This window comes from Notamacropus eugenii, chromosome 1 (assembly GCF_028372415.1).
Source record: "Notamacropus eugenii isolate mMacEug1 chromosome 1, mMacEug1.pri_v2, whole genome shotgun sequence".
Classification (NCBI taxonomy): Eukaryota; Metazoa; Chordata; class Mammalia; order Diprotodontia; family Macropodidae; genus Notamacropus; species Notamacropus eugenii.
Genome location: NC_092872.1, coordinates 402,854,702 through 402,869,179, shown reverse-complemented (window position 1 = coordinate 402,869,179; position 14,478 = coordinate 402,854,702). Strand labels below are relative to the sequence as shown.

Here is a 14,478-nt window from a genome sequence, read left to right as displayed (position 1 = left end):
CCTTGACCTTGAGAAGGGCTGCCGCTGTTTTGGGTAGATCCTCTATTGAGGGTTTATAGCAGTGCCTGGACAAGAATAACATAGGTTGAGGCAGGATTCCAATCAACACAAATGGAGAGACTACTGACACTGATGTAATAATGGATTCATTAATATATTCAAATTCAAGATGAGAAATTTTATTATAGTACAAAAACTGATTGGAAGTAATTGTGAGCTTTGGCAAAACAGAGTAACATAACAGAACTAAGATCTAAGAAAGGTAGTCCTTACAGAGCAGAAGGACGCTAACTAAGAATGGAGACGAATGACAAATGCTGTGAAGGAAGAATTGGCAGAACTTGACTGAAGGAGAGTTAGATGATGGGGCTGAAAGAGAGTTAGCAATCAAAAGTTGATTTCTACTCAACATTCCTCACTAGAAAAAAAGAGGACTCATGGGAGTGTCTGTCATGGATAGACAAAGGCAGGAAATAAAAGGTGTGACATGAACTATTCTCTGAGAGAGATATCAACATTTAGATAACTGAAGAACCTGTGCTGAGATAATTTTCAGAAATGAAGAAAGTACATTAGTAAAAACCAAGTTTGCTGACAATGCTAAGACTTCCATGTGGTGAAATTTTGAACTAATGGATAAGCTGCAGGGAGATCTCATAAAGCCATATGTGGGCAAGATGAAAAGTAGGAGATTAGCTTCAAAGTGGGCAAATATAAGGAATAATATATCAAAGTAAAAAACAAAGTAATATATGCTTATAAAATCACAAACTCTGCTTTAAATTGTAGCCTAAGAAAATAAGTTTGGAATCATGGTTGATTTTTCCTTGAAGATTGTCCCCTTAAAAGTGAGGAAAATGATCTGATTAATCAAGAAAGTCTTTGGAAACAAAGGTATTTTTTTATCCTACTTTTGTTTAAATGTTGAAACTAGAATAGAATATAATTCTAATTCCCTTACCTTAGGATAAAATAAAGCTAAATAAGATCCAGGAAAAGACATGTACAATGATCAAGATAAAAGGGCTTTCATGAGGATAAGCAAAAGGAATGCAGATATGACTGTAATTACAATGTAGTAGAACTAAGCAATATTCCTTTGAGTTCAAAGAAGATAGCTTGAAAGGAAACGAAAGGATTCTTTTTCAGAACAGAACATATTAGAAGTGGAAATATAAATGGGTTTAGGAAAGACTTAAATAAGTAAATTCAGTGACAAATGAGTCATGTTAGAATTTATTAAAAGGACAATGGCAGGCTACTATAATACTCTGCAATAAAATTCTCAGATGTCATTGAATCAGAAAATTAGCCTATTTGAACTAAATGTCTGACCATGTATAAGATCTCATCTTATCAGGAGGGTGAATTTTGATGAGCAAACTATGAAAAAAATTCCTTACTTTTTAAAACCACAACAATAACAACATGGGAATAGGAAGAGAAAACTCAAATTTAGATGAAAACCAACTCTCTTCTTCTTTTCCTCTTTTTTCATTAATTAAATTAATTAGCTTATTCTAATAGCTCACATGCTACTGGGTCTCTATTTCCCAAAATAACTGCCTGTGTTAACCATTGGAATGATCTTGGAGAGTCCTGCTGTAGGTAAGATAACTTTTCAAAGAGGTGGAATCTAGCAAGTTTAACTAATATACCATAGAGAAGAAATTTCACAGTGACCCCTCACAAGGATGCTCTTTGTATCAATATACCTGAAATGTGCAAATCAAACATTTGGTTCTACAAATTCCTAAAAACCAGCTTAAAAAATGGTGAGAACAGAAAAAAGTGTTCAAATGTATGATAAGTACAATATAATTAATAAGCTGGAGAAACATAACACTTTTTTTCCAGTGGCCACTAGACTTTAAAGATATAACTTGACCAATTTGGAGAGATGCACACTTAGCAAAGAGTAGCCCTAGGGTGAATATGACTGGATAGCTACAGTCTATGTAGTTCTGAGGTAGCAACCTCATAGATGAAATTATTTAGTGATATTATTTTATTGTCACTGTAAAAGTCAATTCAAGTATTTTCTAAATAGGTAAAAATCATTCTGAGAGTAGCAATAAACATACAAGTGTGTTTGGAGCACCCAACTTTCTACTTTAAGCCAAATAACCCAATGATATTCCCTAGTTACCTTAAAACTGGTAGCCCTTCCTAAAAGGAAGACTATCTTTTGAATTCTCAATATCTAAAGGACAGATCAAAACCCAGAAAATTGAAACAAGAAGGCACTAGGGGTTCTTAACCTGTTCCGAATCATGGATCCCTTAGATAATCTGGTGAAGCCTTTGGACTGTCTCAGAATAATATTTATAAATACATAAAAATATTAAAAAAAGAAATCAATTATACTAAAATATGATGATCAAAATATTAAAAAAAAACCCTAAGTTAATAGGCTTCAAGTTAAGAACCTCTGGAATATGGCATAATATACAAAATAAGGTCAATTTAGAAGCAGGTAAAAATGACAAGTGTAGAAGCAACTCTAAATATCTGGGACAGTCCACATTGTGAGCAATAAAATTTAAGATTTCATTTTAGACGTCACTGTAAGCCATCTGCCCTTTTGAAGAAGTCATAGTTGGGGTGGGGGAAAGGAAGGGTTGTTTCACTTATTTACTGTTTTTTTATCTTTTAAAGTTAGCAATATTTTTAATATTACTGTTTATTCATTAACATAATCTAATTAATAATGGGCCTGAAGCTGGTGGCTTCAACTTTTGGGTTTTTTTTTAACTGTTAAACAAGACCATATTTTTGCAAGCCATATTGTTGTTTATTGCTCTAAAAAGAACACAATTAGGATTAAAAACACATTACAGTAAAGATAATGATTGGAAACAACTAAACATGCATTAGGGAACACCATGACTACACTGACATAGCTGCACCAGTCACATATTCCATTATGTAAATGAATTCAAAGATATTTCATGACTGATCAGCTGGAAGCGACATAATGATTTATAATTCAAATAACTGAGCATTGAAATCAAATTGAGCTAATATATATTTCTAAATATGCAAACCTGAAATAATTGTTAAAATAACGTAAAACAATGCACACTAGTGGAAATCATTTGTATCCCTTTGTTAAAGATGTCAGTTTCTTTTAACTTTTATATAATAAGTTTTCTTGAATCATTTAAAAAAAACTTTCAGAAAACTGGTCAAAAGCAGTAAACATTTTGTAAAATAAAAGGCTACATTTTCTGAACCAATTCATGAGGGGCTGAAAGCCACATAATGGAAAAATGATCTAAATGGTAGATATGAGTGAATGGACAATTGCTAAAAACAACAGTGCAAGTCAAATTAATTCTATTTTAAAATTAAAATTTTACTTAAGGCATGGGATAAATTCAACCCATAAGGAACATTCTATAAAATATCTATTTCTCTCTAAACAATTTGCACAAATATTTTAAATAAATTAATTCACTGTGAAAAGGCCGAAGTTTGAAAACCCAGAAGTACTTATAAACCACTTCATATGTTAGAAATAAAAAGTGTTTCAGTATCATTATTAAAAAAAACTATTGTGTGAGTTTTTTTAATAAGAAAAAAAATACATATCTTTAAAAGCCAAAATGACCACAGAAATTGGGTTGTACATCACTTTCCAGTAAAAAAGAAAAACAGCCTCGACAGGTGTAATTTATCATTTTTCTGATTTAATACCAAAGAAATATATTAAAATAATAAAAAGAATCCTGAAATCCTCAAAATTTGTAGTGATAAATAGCCCTCCCTGTCTTTATTGCATTATACCTACTAACAGAAATATTGCATGGTGGATTTTGCCAGACAAGGACGATTATTTTCCAATAAAAAGTTGCATATTAAATTCCAGCACAAAAGTGGGTGTCTAATACTTTGGAAATCTTTTATGGTTTGCCAAGGAACACAATTTTAAACTTAACTAATACAAACATATTACTGAAGTGAACCTATGTTAAAGGTTTCTCTACACAACCCCAACTATTGCTAGCAGAAGCCACTATCTTCAGAATGTTATGCTGAAATTAAAATATCAACTAATACTGAATACTTAACTAGACCAATGCTTTTCAAGTCTTCTAGATTTCTCATGGTTGATATGCAAAATATTTTACATATAGTTAGCTCACATGTGAAACATGACAGCATCAGTAAAGTATAAATTAACAAAATATCTAATTCTTAATTAAAAATAAAACATTAAAGACATTTGTGCATTTGACATATAATGTAACATCTCCTATATTTTAAAAAAAATCTAGGGGGTTGATTTTGTGAGGGTTAGAATTTCAAAACTGTATAACAAAGCTTACAAATTGATTCCATCTTTTCATTATGCACTCTTTCTTCATCCAATGCTCATTTGTTTCTTTTTATTAGACAAAAGGATGACCCTGAAAAATATTCAGTGCACTTGCTTCTATGACTATGGTGCAATATTTTAAAACATACTGATATTTAAAAAAATTTATTTCTTAAAAAAACCAAAACCAGTTCCCTGACATGTTGCAATGAATCATATATCAGTTACCGAGTTTATTGTGCATTGGTTTACTTGTACAAAAGAGGCCTTCAAAGATAATCATGTATTAGGTAGCATGGTACAGTAGAAAAAGTCATGGCTGAGGTGCCAGAAGATAGAAGTTCAAATCCCACCCTCTGCCTCTTACTACCAGTGAGTCACTTTATCTTCCTGGGCCTCAATTTTCTCACTTGTAAAATGAAGGGACTGGACTAGAGAAAGGGCCTCTGAGATCCCTTCAAAGTCTAGAACTATGATGTTGTCTGTGAGTGTGGCATTTTCCCTGCTCCTCTGCTACTGGTTTACTGGGGACTATAGAATCTGGAGAGAGAGGGACTGGGTTTGAATCTGGCTGTGCCATCTTGAACAAATCACTTCTCTCTGGACCTTGGTGTCTCCTCTGTATTAAAATGAGGCATCTGGACTAGATGCTTTCTAAGTTCCCTTTCAGAAGTAATTCTATGTACAAACAAGGAAGGAACCTATGCACCAATCTACCTTGTTAGGACACAATGCCCTTGCATTAAAATATTTTTTCTACCCTGTATTATAGTTGTGTGTTAGTGTTTGTGTGTGTGTGTGTATGCGTGTGTGTGTGTGCACGCGTGTAATAACTACATCATTCCTTCTATTAGATCAGAAGCTCCTTGGTGACAGGGCCTGTTATTTTTCATCTTTCATTGTATTCCTAAAGCTGTTGTGCCTCATAATAGTAGGAAGTGCTTAATAAACGTTTGTTGATTTAGTAAATGGCCCTAAAATGTTATGAGTCCTACAGCTGTGGATTTGGAAGGTACTTCAGAATTCATCTGGTCCAAATCCTTTCTGAAGTAAGAACATCCTATGCAGTAAGCCTGACAAAGGATCACTTAGCCTCCAGTGAAAACCTTCAGTGATGGGTACACAAGACTGTCCTTTTGGCAGAGTTAACAGTGATATTAACAGTGCTGTCTATGATGCATCATGCTACAGTTGATTCTCTACCAGATATATAACAAAAAGGATATCCAACAGAAAGGTCATTTAGGAACTGCAGAGTTCTTGCTATCACAGGGTCACATCTTCCCCAATATTTAAGGTTTGTAACACTAGAATAAAAAACAATTGATGATAAGTGATACGTTTTTTGTAGGAGAAACCAGTATATACAGACTTGAGACAAACTCAGTTAAGAAGTCAGATGATTATCGTTACCACACATTTCACAAATTGTAAAACTGTCCCCAAAAACAACTGAATATTTTTCACTCCATTCTTCCTCAGTAACATTCAAAGTCTCAGGCATCTTACAACGTACATAGTCATTATAAGTTACTTTCTGTGCATCCCATAGCCATTTCAGTTTTTTAGTAGAGGAAACTGGGTTTGCATAGGCAATAAGTCCATTAGGAGGAATTAAAACATTAAAGGAATTACAACAAGTTAGCTCCACAATTCAAAAATTTCTGCAGAGAAATTTTTGTATCTATAGCTACAAATCCCTTTTCTCATGAATGTAAAATTTTTAGACATTCTCTAAGGTAAAACCATAGGGAAAGCAAGGGAAATTACGTCTATTGTTATACTCATTACAGCATGATAAAGGGTCCCGTAAATTTGTTCCTTCATTTCAGGAACAGATGGAAAGCAGAACTCTAATGCTTCCTTGCTTTTCTTCTTCCCATAAACAGTAATCTTTCTAATGGGTTTTCAGTTGGGGCCCTGGATATTTTTTCAATTGTTCTGAATTACTGCATGAAAATTAAAATGCATCAAATTATGAAGTCACTAGCATTTGTAAGCTAAGTTACATCTCATAGCACTTAAAAATACCATAGACTTTAGAGTTGAAAGGGAACCAGTTTGTATGATAACCTTCCTTTTACAGAGGAGAAAACCAAGGCCCAGAGAAGTGAAGGGACTTTCCCAAGATCATACAAAGCTATGAGATGGGATTGATTTGATTAGGACTCCTAGACTCATGTGTTCTTTCTTGTGTACATCGTCATCTCCTAATATATGGATAACTTGACATAGCAAGATCTTCTATATGATTTGTGGGTTTAAGAAATAACCCAAGTTATAGACTGCTGTGTCCACATAAAAACCATAATAGAAACATTCTAACAGAGTTAGTTGTAATATCAAGAATTTTGATAAAGTAGCTACATTATAAAAAAGAATGAAGGGATAAGAAATCAAAATATTTACTCACATTTTTGTCATAAACGTTTCTAGAACGTGGTTGTCATCTGTTATTCCCAAGACCTCAGACATTCGGGCATACACCTATATGGAAACATTTCTACAAGTCACAAAGGGCATTATCAATAAATATTCTTAAAAACATATTGGCAAAAGGAACTTTCAAATTATAATTTATTTTCCGTTTTTGCAATTGTGCTGGAGGAAGATAATAACTAGTAAAAGCTTGGCCTTTCCGGGGAGCCAGAAAATTTCACTTTCTCTCAAACTTTCAATTCCTTAGGACATTTTTGTGTAGTCATAATGCTTCCACTCAGAAAGTAGCCTTATCTGTCTGTGATCCATGCTATTGTTAGTCTAGGTTAGGAAAGACAACGAAGAAAAAACAACAACAATAAAAACCCAACCAAAGATCCATGTACCATTTTCTGGCACCAGAAGTTGTTTCTTGTTTTTAGAAGCATACTTCAAATGAGGGGCAGTTAAGTGGTGCAGTGGACAGAGTGCTGCGCCAGGAGTCAGGAAGACTCAGAGAACTCCTGGGTTCAAAACTGGCCTCAGACACTTCCTAGCTATGTGACCCCAAGTGAGTCATTTAATCCTATATGCCTCTGTTTTCTCATCTATAAAATAAACTGGAAAAGGAAATAGCAAACCACTCTAGTACCTTTGCCAAGAAAACCCCAAATAGGTTCACAAAGAGTCAGACACTCCTGAAACGACTCAACAAGAACGACAAAACCTTGAAATGACCTATGACTATCTATGGTATGCTCCATATTGAATTTTCCAGGAACATGTGCAGCAACCACAAAAACATTGATTATAGTAGGTACAAAAGGTGGTAAACCATTTCAAGGAGTTCTCCCCAACCAGCCCTTGCCTATATTCTCCTAAATAGAGATATGCCTTGCTTGTTTTGCTGAATCTGAAGTTCTAAAAACCCAGGGTCCCTCCTCTGAGAACACCTGGAGCCTTCAAACTCAACTTCACTGTGGGAAAGTGAGCTGAAGAGGCTTGAGGCATAGCTCACACTCCTCATAATCCAAACCATGCCAGGCTTTATAAACATACCCTATGGCTAACACCCCAAGTGGGAGAATTCCACAGATGGCCAATGGAATGCTGTCTGTAAGGCTGGCAAAGCTAAAGAGGTGGGCTAACACCTCCACACGCTCTGACATTTTGGTGTGATTCCAGGTTATCCTATGTTAATCTAGGCCACTGCCAGACAGCAGCTCTATGGGTGATTTCTCGCCTGTGATTTGATCCCCTCTGACTGTTTATTTGTTGCCTCAATTTCTCTTGGTCTGTTCTTTCATATGGCACAGTTATTTGGCCTATGTTTTCTATACCTTCTGTTGTTCATAGGGAAACATCAACCTAATGTATTTCCACGGGTCATGAGAGTAGCATAAAAGTCATGGGGCACCACAAATCACCCAGAGTTATGGAGTGATACAGGGGAGGTCAAGCTGTTCATTGCAGAAATCTCACACTGGGGTTTTAAACAGAATTCAAACCAAAGAGTCCCCTGTTCCAGGGTTTTGAAACTAAGTTTCCTTTGTCCAGATGGTTCCTACAGCCTGGAAGAATGTGTCAGAGAATGAGAGAGGGTGATACTTATTTATATTTCTTTTGTCTCTCCAAGCTAGCCACTGTGGCAAGCTTTCTATACTCCTTTAACTGTTCTTGGTCTACCTTCTACTTTCAGCTTCTCTGAAAGAAAATTCTAACTATGAAGCTCTGACTATTATTACAAATGTAAAAGCCCCTTGGGCTGTGCCCTCCATTCAACAATACTGAGAGCCACTCATTGCTAGCCCTTAATAAGAGTCACTGCTTGTGGAGATGGCAAAGCGACAGAAAACAAACAAAAACCAACCCTCTTTTTTTCCATTTCCTCACAGCAGTCTTGTGAATGAGACTGGGGCTGAAGGTAACACAGTTTATAAGTCAGCAAATTTTAGTATGTTCTGCAAATATTTACTATATGCTCTGCTCTGGCCAGCCACTTCAAAAATAGTTCTGCAGAGTCCTAAGCGGTGAGAGGATGGGTTGAAGAGGTCCATGCAAGTTCATCCTAGCTACAACTTGGATCAAATGGCCTAATGATGGGTCATAAGCATCATTCTTAAAAATGGACTCTGAAACTAGAAATCTCAATTTCTGATAAAGCAGCTTCTGACAAGGATATAGTTTTTGAGGGTCCATAAGACCATACATTACCACTTTTTCTTACTTAAATTTCTTGTCCTGAACAAATTCAACACAGCAAGATTTTACCAATTTAAAAATCAAGAAAGCAAATTTGGATCTTCTTGGGAAATAATTCATATTCATTAAAAAATAATCTTCCTTATAGCCTTGACAATAATCAACAAACATGAGCCTTAAAGTAATAACATATAATCATTAAATTATAAACTTCCACCATTTAGTTTATAAATAAAACACAAAACTTTAATGAAATAATATTGGGTTTATCCTACTTATTTACATGTCTTCCCCCCTACTTATTTACACATCTTTTCTGTATATGTTCCAGATTTTTACCATTATTTTTATGCAGTAAAAATCAGTGTGCATCTTATCTTTTTGATTTTATTTCCTTATTCATAAGTAGAGAATTTTGACAATTATCACATTATAATATATTTTAAGATCTGACAGGTAAAGAAGTCCTTCTTTCCTTTCCTTTTTCATGATTTCCCTCAATATTCTTGACCATTTGTCTTTCTTTATAAACTTTTAAATTATTTTACCTAATTTTTTAAATATCCCTTTGGTACTGCAATAAATTTGCAAATCATTTTACATAGAATTGTCATCTTTACTATACTGGCTCAATCAGTTATATATATGGGATCTCTATTTATCTCTATTTTTTGTCACAAATATGTACAAATGCTGATGATTTTTGTGGCTTTATTTATATCCTACTACTTTACTAAATTATTATCTTGGTAGTTTTTTGTTGGTGAATTTCTTGGGTTTTCTAAATATCATTTGCAAACTGATATATTTTAAATTTTATTCTTTGTGAATGACTATTTCTTTGATTTCTTTCTTTCTTTTTTTTTTTTTGCTTTATTGTTCTAGCTAGCATTTCTAAAATTCTTTTGAGGAGTAATAGTAGGAGTGGAGTCCTTGCTTTATATTTGTTTCAAATAGCTTTGTTTTTCCATTATATATAATGCTAGTTCTTGGTTTCAAATAAATAATTAAGGAAAAAAAATCATCACAGTCCTATACTTTTTAATGTCCTTACCATGAAGGATTATTGTATTTTATCTGTTCTTAATTGCTAAAATAACTTGATTTTATGAATTTTATTATTAAGCTTACTGTTTTGTTATTTTAATGGTAAACTATTGTTGAATTTCAGGTATAAAGCTTAATTTGTCATAGGCATACTTTTTGAATTATATCTATTATATCTGAAATGCCAGAATTGTATATTTTCACATGGAAATTCATAAAGAATATGCACTTCTGCTTCTCTTTCTTTATGTTACTATTACCAGGCCATATTTGTTTTATAAAAAGTTAGGCAGCATGCTGCCTTTCTCTATGCTTGCAAATAATTTTATATTACAGGGATTATCAAGTCTTCAAATGCTTGATAAATATTCAACATTAATTCGTTCAACCAACTAATTAAATAAATATGTTCAAGGAACTGTCATAGGTGCTGGGATGGATTCAGACATAAATAAGACATAATTCCTGACCTCAAGGAACTTATATTTTAGTAAAAAAAGATTGTTATTTTTTTATTTTGGTGTTCAGATAGTTTATTTTTATTTTAATCAAACTAATTATAGTTAACATGTGTCTTTTAAAAATATGAATACTTTCCTTTTTGATGACAGACTACACTGGAAAAACTTTTCTTGTCATTTTTCTGGGGGGTAATATGGAGGAAAGAACAAGCTATAAAAAGCTTTGTACTATTGTGTAAATTGTGCTCCACTGTCAAAACAGTTTCTCAATGCATCAGATTTTACCCAATAAAATAATGGGAAAACAGTCAACACTGCCACATGGCAGAGCTTTAATCCACAGTTATCTCTGCAACCTATACTATTCCTTTTATCATCCATTAGCTTGGATTCTCATCATCCCATCTAGAACCGTGTCAACGCTTTTATCCCTGGGGATTCCTCTCAACTACTAGAATCTGACAGTCAAGCTTCAGTACTAAATAGGATCATTACCTCTTAAATCCACTTATCTGATCCACTGAATAGTAAATTGAAAAGCTCATTAACAGCAACAATCTGATTTGTTTTCACGTGTGACAGGGTCATTTAAAATCAATGTATGACTAGAGTGGTTCTTTTAACAGACTCACACACACTTTCCAAGGTACCCTATAATTCATGAAACATATAGATAATATGAAAATGTCCACAAACATTTGAAATTTAATGATGTCTCAGATAAAACCATCACGGAATAATTTGGTGTTGGAGAGTAATTTGTTCAGGAAATATATATCTAACAGATAAATGTAATCAGTTCCTTCAAGAAGTACTAAGATTTTTCTATTATGGAGAACATGTCAAAAAGACACTTTTCTAGAGTCCGCATACTGTTACAAGGCTATTTCAATTGCAATTCAACAACCGAACAAGCATTTATAAAGTGTCTTTGATAGGCAAGACATTTTGTGCTCAGTTTGGGATACAAGAACAATAAAAACCAATGCCCTTAACAAACACATTATACTGGAAGATCTAACATAAAAAGATAAGTAAATAAAACTTAACTTGAATGAGGTGGTAAGGGAACCGGCAGCTGGGAGGAATTGGGAAAACTTCCTTTTAGGAGTTGGCACCTAAGATGAACCTTGAAAGAAGCTAAGGATTCTAAGAGATGGTGGTGAGGAAGGAATACATTCTAGAAAGGGAGGCAGCTCTTGTGAAGTCCCAGAAGTGGGAGATGAAATGCTGAATACAGGGAACAAGTATGCTGGTTTGGATGGAGCACAGAATATAAGAAAGGAAAGAATGTGAAATAAATTTAGAGAGCTAGGCTGGAGCCACCTTGTAAAAGGTTTTAAATTCAGAAGAGTTTATAGTTTACTTTAGAAACATTAGAGCCACTAAGCAACAACAGGATCAGACCTATGCTTAGGAAAGGGAAAGGAACAAGCATTTATTAAGCACTTATCAATATTATCTCATTTGATTCTCACAACTATTATGGCCGATGCCATTATAGCCCCCATTTTACATCTGAGAAAATGAGACAGAGTTGCCAGTGACACAGCTAGTAAATGTCTAAAGCTGGATTTGAACCCAGGCCTTCCAGTGTTGTATCCACTGCACTACCTAGCTCTAAGATAATATTATTTTGGCAGACATGTGGGAGCTGGGTTGGCGAAGGGAAGAGTATACTGCATTAGTACAGAGGAGAGGCCTTGGCAAGATGGGGTAAGTGAAGAGAAAGGAAGAAGTGGGAGAGGGAGATTAAAGAAAACTCATGATTGATAAGATCCAGAAGTAAAGAAGAAGGAGTCAAGAGTGACTCTGAGATCGTGAGACTAAAGGTGTTGAATATTTGTTTGGGCTCCTTCTCCCTTTTCTGTTGTTTGAGGCAGTAGAAAGGGCCTGTAAGGGTCACAATACTCATTCTATTGAAGGTAACAATTGACTTCAGCACCGAAAAGGTATCAAAGAAAAAGGAATTAAAATGATTTTAAAATGATTAAAATGATCTTAAATTGTAAAAGTCAACTTCACTTTTCATGTACTTGATGCTCCACAGAAATTGTACTCTGTGCCAGTCTTCAAACACATCCTATGTCTTCCTGCCTTTGCTCTCACTGTTCCTCATGCCTGGAATTCCCTCTTCTGCACATGGAATCCTCTACTCATCCTTTAAAATCTTGGTCAAATGCCATGTTGTCATGAAGCTATCCCTGATCTCCTCGACCCCTTCTATTCAGTAATAACCTTCCCCCTTTACTCTCCACACACTGAACTTGCACTAGATATCATACCTCATCATTAGCTGTTTAAAGGCAAAGACTCTTTCTTATCACAGTGTTTATGTACAATAGGCTCCCAATAAATCCTTATTTAATTGAGCACAATAATGGTAAGAAGAAATCTTATGAATACTATTTCATAAGTTTCCTGAGGACAAATACAACTTTATTTTTCTCTTTATATTTTCAGTACCTAGATGGTACTTAATAAATGCTTGTTGAGTTGAATTGATTAAATACATGTTCCCACCTAGACCTGGTCTTTCTCCTGAGCCTAAATCCCATTTCCATCTGCTTCCTGGACATTTCTACTCACATGTCCTGAAAGTATCTTAAACTAAACATTTCTAAAAACAATGCATCATCTGTCTTCCAAAACCTGTCATTCTTTCCAACTTCTCCATCTATGTAGATGGTACTACCATTCTCTTAGTCATCCATGCTGGAAATCTTGCTGTAATCCTTGATTTCTTCCTTTCCCTAAATCCTAATAAACAGTTATCAAAACCTATCATTTCTATTGGAAATATTTTTTCCGTTTATTGGGCCTGACTCAAATTGTTCCAATGCTTTAGATCTAGAACTGGAACAAAACAAAGACCTAGCAGGCCATCCTAAAGTTAGCTGGTCATAACACAGAAAGGATCTATGCAAGTCTGCAACTCTAGTTCAGGTCTCCTTGATTTCAATATGGAATGCATTTAGTTAGCAGGCCATATGTGGGTGTGGTTATAGTGAAATATTCACCAACTCTGAAGGAAACTGACTCCTCATGGGATGGCCATTTATGCCCTAGGTAACCAGGAAGGCATGGGATATAGCTTATGCCACACCATCCAAACCCCTTCCTTTATCCTTTTACTATCATTTTCCTAGATCAGGCCTCACTACTTCTGCTTGGATCATTCTAACAGCTTCCTAACTAGTTTTTCTATTTCAAGTCTTCCTCTCCTCCAATCTATCCTTCAGTCAAAATAATATTTCTAACCTTTGTCTTATTATGGCACTTCCAAATCTTTACTGGTTTTCTGCTGCTTACCAACAAAATAAATAAAACCAAACTTCTTAGCTTGGTATCCAAGGCATTCCCTGGTTGCACCTGACCTTTTCAATCTTACTTCACAGTAATTCCTTTCTTGTATTCTATGTTTCAACCAAACTGGAATACTTGCTATTCCCTGATCTTGCTTTGCCCTCTCCTCAACTGCCACATCTGAACATGCCATATTTATTCCAAGCTTGAAATATGTTCCCTTCACTGTCACTGATATAGAAATCTTTCTTCTTTAAGGTCCAGCTCCTCTACCATTTGGTTTATTTTGTCTTCTCCTGATCTTACCAGCTAGAATAGATCCCTTTCCCTTTGACTCTCTTATATGTCTGTGATGGGTTTGATCTCTCCTATGAAATTAATTAATTCCTAACTTCTATCACTGTTGCTTGTGTATCTGTTTTATAATAACTACTAGGCTGTGAGATTTCTAAAGTTAGGGCCTTTTTTGCATTCCCCATATCTACCAAAGGGCCTTGCATGTAGTATGTCCTTAATAAATTCTAACTGAACTGAGCTGAATCCTTTAGAAGTGAGGTAATACAGAAATGTGGTATAAATTTTGTCACAAAAATCAAATGGATTTTCTGAAGACTCACAGGCACAGTTTACAAAATACCAATTGAAGAATGGGAGGATATGTGAAAGAATATATATGAATATAAACATTTTCACTGGTATCATTTCATTGGCTCTCTATGCACA

General features: G+C 34.6%; 1 protein-coding gene across 2 annotated transcripts in view; it reads right to left on the bottom strand.

Annotated features, from left to right (window-relative positions):
* The window catches only part of RANBP17 (RAN binding protein 17), a 331,100-nt gene that overhangs the window by 107,138 nt on the left and 209,484 nt on the right, over window positions 1-14,478 (bottom strand). For both annotated transcript variants that reach the window (XM_072630957.1, XM_072630955.1), the window contains exons 15-16: window positions 6,735-6,808; window positions 5,548-5,628 (exon numbers count right to left, since the gene is read on the bottom strand). In XM_072630957.1, coding sequence (XP_072487058.1) covers window positions 5,548-5,628; window positions 6,735-6,808 — 155 coding nt within the window. The remainder of the gene's footprint in view (window positions 1-5,547; window positions 5,629-6,734; window positions 6,809-14,478) is intronic.